The sequence below is a fragment of the Protobothrops mucrosquamatus genome, unplaced genomic scaffold (genome assembly GCF_001527695.2).
Source record: "Protobothrops mucrosquamatus isolate PMUCROS unplaced genomic scaffold, P.Mucros_1.0 scaffold9859, whole genome shotgun sequence".
In the NCBI taxonomy this organism is placed as follows: Eukaryota; Metazoa; Chordata; class Lepidosauria; order Squamata; family Viperidae; genus Protobothrops; species Protobothrops mucrosquamatus.
In genome coordinates this window covers 359-9,602 of record NW_015395646.1, presented here as the reverse complement: position 1 = coordinate 9,602, position 9,244 = coordinate 359, and the positions used below count along the sequence as shown (strand labels likewise).

The window sequence follows — 9,244 nt, the reverse complement described above, 5'->3', positions numbered from 1 at the left end:
GAGGAATTTCGCTCCACCGGCTGGATGACTGCCTGTCATCATCAGGAAAATCGAGTTTTGTTTTGGGTTTTTTTTTTCTTTCTTTCTGACAAAGCTTGCAGGAAGGAGGAAGAGGCAAAGCGATCCTCAAATGCAACAGCCGAATTTCCAAAAATAGGCCATGCCATCATGTCACGCGGGTGAAGGCAATGTTAATCCAGGCGTGGTCCTTTTGGTCAATAAACCAGAATTCATCCAAACCGGTTGAGAGGGCCGAATGAACCCAGGTGGCACCTGATTTGATTTGTGCATTTTCCAGCTCGGCAGAAAGTAATTGGAAACACACCCACCGAAAAATCTAATCAGCGGGGCAAAGGGAGATATTTATCATCCCAGAATATCTAGGAAAATAAAAATCAGCTTCATGGGTGATTCAGCTTAAAATTTGTAAGATTTTTTTTCCAAGGGGTGGAGGGGAAATATTCCTTTTTTTAAAATTATTATTATTATTAGCTTCTTCGTCTTTTTAACAGCTGTCCTGGTGTTTTTTTTTAATAGCAAAAGTTAAAGCAAGCTTCCTCTGTTGGTGTTGGGGATCGCAGTTCCCATAAGGCTTTGCCGCAGGGCTGGTGGCTGGGGACGATGGGCCCACGGAGAGCCCAAAGTTCCTAATTTTAATTCGGCACGGGAAGAAAGGACACTGAATCTATTTTTATCCCTTTCCACAATCTATCAGATCCAGAGGGGGAAGATTTGGGCAGCGTTTGCCCAGGTCCCCGTAAAACCCCTATTTTATTTTTTGGGGGGGGTAATCTTTGCTTTTTGCCTCCACCCCCTTTGCTTTTTCTCACGCTCGGTGGCCCCCTCCGCCAATTCCCCCCCCTCCCCAAAGCTGGCCTACATGTGGGACAAATGCAGCCGAGATGGAAAGCATGCTGTGCAAAGTCAGGAAACTGAGTTTGTGGAGCAAACCCTGGCTTGTTAGTTGCAGGCAAAGGAATTTTTTTGGGGGGGGGGGTGGGACCCGAGGAAAAGAACAAGCGATAAAGTCCTCCTATTATAATAAATACGGTATAGGCCTTGCTTGACCCTCAAAGCATTGCTAAAATTGGAAGATGGATGGATGGATGGATGGATGGATGGATAGAGATAAGGATAGATAGATAGATAGATAGATAGATAGATAGATAGACAGACAGACAGACAGACAGACAGACAGACAGATAGACAGATATAGATGGCTAAATAGAATAAATACATATAGAGATAAAGATATAGATATATAGAGATAGATAGACAGACAAATATAGATGGATAAATAGAATAAATAGATATAGAGATAAAGATATAGAGATATAGATGGATGGATGGATGGATAGAGGCCCTTTGCATTTGGGGGTTACATCTGGACAGCTTCCCCTTTTTGGGGGGTGGGATCACCCCCCCCTGAAGGCCAGGACTAAGGCTGCCCCCTTTTTCAAGTCATAGGACCCCGGGTTTCCCAGGCTTTCGGCTGAAGGACTAGGTGACCTCTAGGCTCACTTTCAGGGATTTAAGACCCGCCCAAGAAAACCCCCCAGGACCTCCATTCCTTTCTGGGAAGGCTCCCCCTCCCCACCCAGCTTCATCGGTATGGCGGGGGGGGGGAGTCCTTTTGTCATTCTTCTTTGAGTCAGGGTCTCTCCCTCCCCCCATTTTGTCCACATCTTGGAACTAACTAACTGGGCTTTTGGGGGGGTGGTCTCTCTCCCTTACCCCTCTCCCTTTTTCTCTCCCCCCTCCCATTCCAGGTGACCCTGGAAGGTGAAGCCCCCCCCATCCTCTGCCCCACAGGAGAGGGGCTAAGAAGGGGGGGCTGTCAAGAGCTACCTACCCCCCCTTATTTGGGCTTCCCTGAAGGGGGAGATACCCTTCCCAAGCACCCCCTCCTCCAATTGGGGAGGGGGCTGCCTCCACCCCCTTCCTGAGCCCCACTCCCCTTGGGGAGAGTGGGGGTGCTGGGGGAGTCTTTCTCCCCCTCCAACTAACCCCCCCACCCCTTTTGGGACCCTCACCAACCCCCCCCCCCAAGGAAGACCCCCTCTTTTAAGTGGGGGGGGTCAGCCTGATGGGGGCAAGGGAAGCCCTTTCTCATCATGGGGGGGGGAGATAGAGGGGTGGGGGGAGAAGGAGAAAGAGACCCCCCCCGCCTCGCCCGCCTACCTGCGCGCGCAGCCCTGGCTCGACCGGTGCGGCTCCCAACCGCCGCCGCTCCCTCCAGCCGGCGGCCTTCCTCCCTTCCCGGCAGGCCTTGCGGCACCGGCGAGCGGCGCGGCCCCGCCCCCAAACAACCTCCTTAAAGGGGAGGCGGGAATTGAAGAAAAAAAAAAAAAGCGCGTCGGAGGACAAATAACCTCGCAGCCTTGGCTCCGCCTCCTCGGCTCTTCACTCCCGCCCCGCCCGCGCCGCTTCTTAAAGGGGAAGGCGCCGAACTTCAAATGCTTGAGAGATGCTCCAGTTTTGCAATAAGTAAATAAATAAAAATACGAGGGGGGGTTTGCTGCAGAAGGGGCCACCCCCCCCAATTAAACCTTGTTCCCAGTTGGGTATTGCATGGGGAAATATGGGGGGGAGATTGCCACGTCGGAGAAGGCGAGGTGCCCGATGAGGACTAGAATCTTGGCTTTAATTAGGAAAAAGAGAGTGCTCGCGGTAAAAAAAAAAAAAAAAAAAGGCCTAATTTGCACCTGGAGGGTGGGTGAGGGGAGGTTGTTTTTTTTTCCCAAATCTTTCCCCAACCTCTCCCACCCTTCTAAGGTCTGATTTAATTTTAATTATTTTTTATTGCTTGGCTAGTTCAGGGAGTCAATGTCCTATGGATCCAATAATCCAGGGGTAGGCAACCTTGGCTCTTTTATGACTCGTGGACTTCAACTCCCAGAATTTCTGAGCTAGCCATGCTGAGGGGAAAGGGAGAGGTTTCCAAGCTGAGCCATTATTATTATTATTATTATTATTATTATTATTATTATTATTATCTTTTATTCATTAAACATGAACCTCAGTGAACTGAACATTCAGATTGGCTGGCGCTGATGGTTGACACGGGTTGCTACCAGCATCCTAGGTGTCAACCAGGTATCTCCTTAAAATATAATTTGTTCTGAGTAGCGCAGTTTTTTGTAACATTGCTGGAGTTATTGCAGGAAGCTGCAGTTTCTTCATGTATTTTGCAAAGTTTTTGGACATAGTTCCCAGTGCCCCGATGACGACTATTATTATTATTATTATTATTATTATTATTATATCTCAGCTGAGTTTTTCTTGCATTCTTCCTCCTTTCTGGATAGTTCACAACTCACCTCAATCAATCCATCAATCACAACCCACCTCAATCAAATCAATCCCGACCCACAATTGATCTATTCAATCCATCACAACCCACCTCTATCCAATCAATCAATAACAGCCCATATCAATCAATCCATCAATCACAACCCACCTCAATCAAACACAACCCACCTCAATCAAAATCCCGACCCACAATTGATCAATTCAATCACAACCCACCTCTATCCAATCAATCAATCAATCAATCAATCCCATGTCAATCAACCAGTCCAATCAATCACAACCCCCTCTCAGTCCAAAACAGCCCAACTCAAATCAATCCGATCAATCAGTATTTGAAGCACTTTTAAGAAAGGAATCCAACTGGAGATGGGTTTTTGTTTTTTAAAAAAACACAATTTATTTAATGAAAAAAGGAAAGAAAAAAAAAACCCACGAGGAAGTGGTCAAAGAGACGTGAACCCCGAAGAATAAAATGCATAAAACTCATACGAACCCGGAAAATATCTGAATATGGATCGTTGGGGGCAGGGGGACTGGGGCGATGGGGAGAAAGAACCTTGAGGTTTGCATTCCAAACGAATGGGGGGGGAGGGGGAGAGAACCAGCACAGTTACAAAAAAAAGAAAGAAAAATTATATACAAAAACTCATGTTTATGTACAGTAGCCGAGATAACAGACCACGTGGAAAAATTCCGACCGTCAAATCAAGGATGCGCAAATTCTACACAGCGTATATGAGAAATACACCCACGGGTTCTTCCATGGAGTCACTGTAACAGTCAAGACTGGGGGGGGGGCCTTGGTGTGGCGGTGAGGAAGCAAAAGGGGGGGAAACGTTTTCGTGGTGGGCAACCAGGAGCTAGCCACACCCCAAAAACAGGGGTCTTTTGGGGGAGGGTCCCCAATTTTTTTTTGAGCTTCTTTTGCAGAAAGGGAAAAAAGAGGCCTGGAGCTCCGTCGTGCTCACCTGTAGGACCAGATCCCACCTGTGACCTGCGCTCCAGAGCATAGCAGGAGAAGATCTTCACCTTTCTCGTGTTCAGATGGTCTTCTGAGGCACCAGCTTGGGGGTGATCCATGGCTCAGGAGCATGGGCCTTTGGACTCCATCGGGGTCTTCTTCCCACACTCCCAAACCTTGGGATATTTTGGATCAGGCGAGGGGTCAGACTTGATGACCTCTCTGGCGTCTGTCTTGGAGGCCCTCAAAAACGGGCAGCTTTTGGCAAGAGGATGGACTTCTCTTTCCGAACTGAAGCAGTGGGTCACCCCGGTTTTTCTCTGGAGCGGCAGGAATATTCGGAATTGTGCTTAATTATTACGTCCTCCGCTCTGGAGGGAGGGGTTGTCACTGTCCCTTGGATGGCACGGGGGCATCGCCCTCTTGGAACTGAAAGTCCACACTGCAGGGGTGTTGGGAAAGACAGGTATGAAAACTCCCCACCCAAGGAGCCAAAATCAGGGAGAGAAAAATAAATAATAATAATAATAATTCAGAGCTACGAGACTTAAACCAGAAAAATGAGATCCTCTCTGAGGCTGGCGGATCCCTTCAAGATTGAAAGGGGATCTTGCTAACCGGACTTAAAAGCCTCGTGGCTGGTTGCCTTTTATTCTCAATTATTTTTCCTTTTAATGCAACACTGAAGTCGGGGAACTCTCTCGTAAGGGCGGGAACAAAAAACAAGGGGAACGTCGTCGGAAAGATGGACAGCAAACGGCACCCTCCGTTTGGGGGCAAAGCCCACCTGGTGTGGGGGGGATTGAAGGGCTCCCCCTAAAGGGCCACAATTTGTTTTATTGCTGATTAAACTGGGATGAAGAGATCTGAGCTTGCCAAAAGGGGGGGGGGGGGAGAAAGATAGCATCTGTTTATCCCCTGGAATTCCAGCTTCTCCTTTTTCCGCTTTTCAGAGGAGTGTGAAAGGAAAGATAAAAAAAGGGAAGAAACAGATCAGATCGAGGTCACGAAGACGTCCCACCGGATCGGTTCAGGTTTACACCAGGCGAAAGAGCTCTGCTTTTAAAGTTGTAGAGCGATCTCTTATTTTAATCTGCGGGGCTGGCGGGCCACAGTCTCGCTTCGAAAATCCGTTTTTCTCCTTTCCAAAATCAAGGACTTCGAACGAAGGAAATCCAGCAGGCTTCGGGACCACGTGAATCCCGCCCGGAGTTTGTTTCTTTTTTTCAAATCCACAATTGATGGTGTTTCTTTCATTGGGGAGGAAAAAAATAATAATTCTTAATTGATGGTGTTTTCTTTTGTTGAAAAAAACCAAAACAAAACGTGGGAGGATTGAGGCACATGCCGGGACGGCTTTCCCGGCGTGACCACGTTTACAACCCCAGTGCAGGAGAAGGGGTTAGGTTTGAGTTGGGGGGGGGTGTCTTTGCACTTTGTATTATGGGATGTCCCTCGTGACACTCTTGAGAGATGGTGGGCGAGCAGGCTGAGCCAAATAGGGGGAAGAATCCTTCTCGTCCCACCTTCCATGGGGAGGCTGATCCAGCTCCACCGCTTTCCGTGGTTGAAGAGTAAAGTTACAACGATGAGGAAGGTTGGAGGTGCGGAGCTAGTCCAGGAAGAGTAGGGTTCACACAAGGGGGAATTTTCCTCCCGTTCTCCCCGGCCTGGTGGAGTGACGGAGAAGGGTGTCCCCAGCTAACAGCCGGGCTCGAAGCAGCCCCCGGGCCGCTTCGCCACGTTGTGCTTCTAGAAAAGCCGGAACGACGAGACGCAAATTTGCAAAGCATCTCCGGATTGTCGGATGGCTCAGCCGGAGACTGGGACAAGCAGATTTCTACGGGCTGCGAGTTGGCCGACAGGCTCTTTCGGAAGACTCCGGCGCCGTGCCGGTGCCAAGCCAGCTCAAGGAAGAGGCGGGGAGGGGGAACATCCCGGTCCGATGGGGCTGGACGGGAGACCTGGAGTGATCAGAAGAATCGGTTCTCGACTGGCACGGATGAGAGGCTGGAGGCCCACGGCACGACGTGGCGGTATGCGTCGTAAAAGCAGACGAGGGGGCCGGGTCCTTGGCTGGATGAAACTCCCCCCTCTATTGGGGGGTTTGGACCCCCTCCCCCTCCCTAACCCTCCCTCCCACCCTCCCCTCTCCAGCAAAGCCCGATCAAGACACAGGAACGCGACACGGGTGAAGTTGAGCGCAGCGCAGCTCTCGGCTGGCGGATGCTTCGGATGGAAGGGGGGGTGCCCACCATGCCACGGCGGGGCCGGGAGGGCACGGGAAAGCGTCTGGACGCCCCTCTTTTTTTTTCTTTTTCTTCAGGCTGGCTTGGTGCCAAAAAGTCCCACGGGGAAGTGCTTGACGTGGGTGGGCCACTGGGCGGCCAGCTGAAAGAACTTGATGTCGCTCCATTCCACGCCATCGATGGAAACTAGGAAAAGGAGGGAGGGGGGGTTCGGTCAGCGGCCCTGTCTGCAACTCAACTTATATTGAGAGAACCAGCTTTGTCGGGGGGGGGGGGAGTTCTAGTCTCGCCCAAGGCATGAAAGCCGGCTGGCTGACTTTGGGCCAATCACCAGGAGACGGTGAGTTCTAGTCCCGCCTTAGGCAGGAAAGCCAGCTGGGTGACATTGGACCAATCGCCAGGAGACGGTGAGTTCTAGTCCCACCCTAGGCATGAAAGCTGGCTGGCCAACTTTGGGCCAATCACCAGGAGACGGTGAGTTCTAGTCCCGCCTTAGGCATCAAAGCAAGCTGGGTGACTTTGGGCCAATCACCAGGAGACGGTGAGTTCTAGTCCCGCCTTAGGCATCAAAGCAAGCTGGGTGACTTTGGACCAATCACTTGGAGGTGGTGAGTTCTAATTCCGCCTTAGGCATGGAAACCGGCTGGCTGACTTTTCAGCCCAACCCATTTCACAGGATGGGGAAAAGAGGAGACGGGAGGATGATGATGATGAGGAGGAGGAGGAGGAGGAGGAGGAGGAGGAGGAGGAGGAACGTTCACTGCCTTAAGTGCTCCTTGGTCTGCTCGGGGTCTCCTCTCCCCAGAAATCCTTCTCCAGGGGACTGTCACGAGTCCCACTCTTCCCCCCTTCCGCAAAAAAAGCCCCCACCCCGCCCCAGGCCTTACCTTTTAACATGGTCTGCTGCTGTTTGGCCGAGCAGATGAGCCGGCTGATGCCGTCAATCATTTGACTCTTCGAATCGACCTCCCTCTCTTTGGGTTTCTTGCTCAGGAAAATGGTGGGCACTAGAAGGAGAAAGAGGAGACCCCCCCAGTTGGGGACAACTCGGTCCTGCTGGAAAGCAACGCAGGAGACGGTTCCTTTGAACCAAGCGCCGCAGGGGGCTAGTCCTCCAGGAGGACTAAGCAGCCGCAGCTGGGGAGATCCCGCCCGATCTCTCCGTCCCGCTACGCCCGGCAGGGAGGGAGCTTCCCTTCGCCATCCCCTACCCTTCTTGTTCTTCTCCTTGGTGACCACCGTCATGGCCATGGTCCCCGAGGGCTGGGTCTCCCCACTGTTGGGCAGCCGCGAGACTTGGACCGAGCGGAAGACGCTCTTCAGGGTGTTTTTGGAGCTGCTGTCCTTCTTCTCCCCGTCCTTCCTCTTCTCCGTGGCCTGAGCCAGCCAGTAATCCACCTGCAGGCCAATCACATCGCTGTAAGGGCTGCTGGGAGACCTGGGATCCGGAAGGAGGAGGAAGAAAGAAGGAAGGAAGGAAGAAAGAGCGGGGCCGGTGAGTCGATCCGGCACGGCCAGGAGCCCCCCCAACCATCCCGGAAAAAGAATACCCGACAGCAAGCCCACGAGCGGAAGAGAAATGGAGGAGGAAGCCTCAAGCCGGGCGGGCGGTGGGGTGGGGTGGGATGGAAACCTCCAGAACCCCCAAGGAGGGCCAAGCGTGGGGGTTAGCCACTTGAGGGTGACTTCCTGCCGGGAACAGGAAGCTGTTTGCCAAGCGCTTCCCGGGGGTGGCACTGACCTTGGGAGGTGGGGGGATAGGATGCTGCCTAGGGAAGGATCAGATAAGAGGGAGCCTAGCCCACAGCTGTATAACGGGCAGAGAAAGAGATTCACAAAGGAACCGCCGTAACTTCTCAGGCTGGAAAAGAGACAGCGGGAGATTGGTGCGTTCAGACGTGCGAGGTCCGCTTAAGGTAGCCTTACAATAAAGTAGAATCCAGCCTGTCTGGTTGGGTTTGGCCTGTCCCGTCGATCGGGGAAGGCTGGCGCCAAGTTACAAGCGGTCCCCGACTTACGACGTGCAATGGAGCCCTGAATTGCTGTGAGTTGTCAAGTTGTGAGTTTTGCCCCATTTTTACCACGGTTGTTCAGGGAATCCCTGCCCTTCTTAAGTATTTATTTAGCCTAGGGCAGGGGCCTTCCCACGTGGCCCTTTTAGGACTTGTGGACTCCCAGAATTCCTCAGCCAGGGATGCTTTGAGACAGGGGCCTTCAAACTTGGCCCTTTGCTGACTTGGGGACTTCAGCTCCCAGAATTCCTCAGCCAGGAAGCTTTGAGACAGGGGCCTTCAAACTTGGCCCTTTGCTGACTTGGGGACTTCAACTCCCAGAATTCCTCAGCCAGAGTTCTGGGAGTTGAAGTCCACAAGTCATCAAAGGGCCAAGTTTGAAGACCCCTGGCCTAGGGCAAAGAGTACATGGAGTACATTTATATACATATATAAATATATAAAAAGAGCATCTAATACTTTGGCACGCAGATGATGGAAGTATCGGGTATTGTAAGGTATGAAGAACTCAGGACGTTATATTTAAGTTATAGGTTACGTTTTGAAGGACGCTGTTTTATGAGGATACAATAAGTGTTCCAACAGAATAATATCTAGCCCATTTAAGTTAGGTGCCAGGGACTGGTTCCTTAGAGACTGGCTTTTCCGTGGACCAAAGGGGGGCTGATTTTTCATGCTGCCTGCATCCTGCGGATCAGACTTCGCTTGTT

General features: G+C 51.4%; 1 protein-coding gene across 1 annotated transcript; it reads right to left on the bottom strand.

Annotated features, from left to right (window-relative positions):
* Positions 1 to 4,395: 4,395 nt before the first annotated feature.
* LOC107301070 (phosphofurin acidic cluster sorting protein 1-like) lies at positions 4,396 to 8,291 on the bottom strand (the record flags this gene model as incomplete). Its single annotated transcript, XM_015830337.1, has 6 exons — positions 4,396 to 4,593; positions 6,118 to 6,237; positions 6,602 to 6,708; positions 7,410 to 7,529; positions 7,734 to 7,960; positions 8,264 to 8,291. Coding segments are annotated over 6 exons (800 nt in total), but the record flags the coding sequence as incomplete, so codon positions are not given.
* Positions 8,292 to 9,244: the final 953 nt, after the last annotated feature.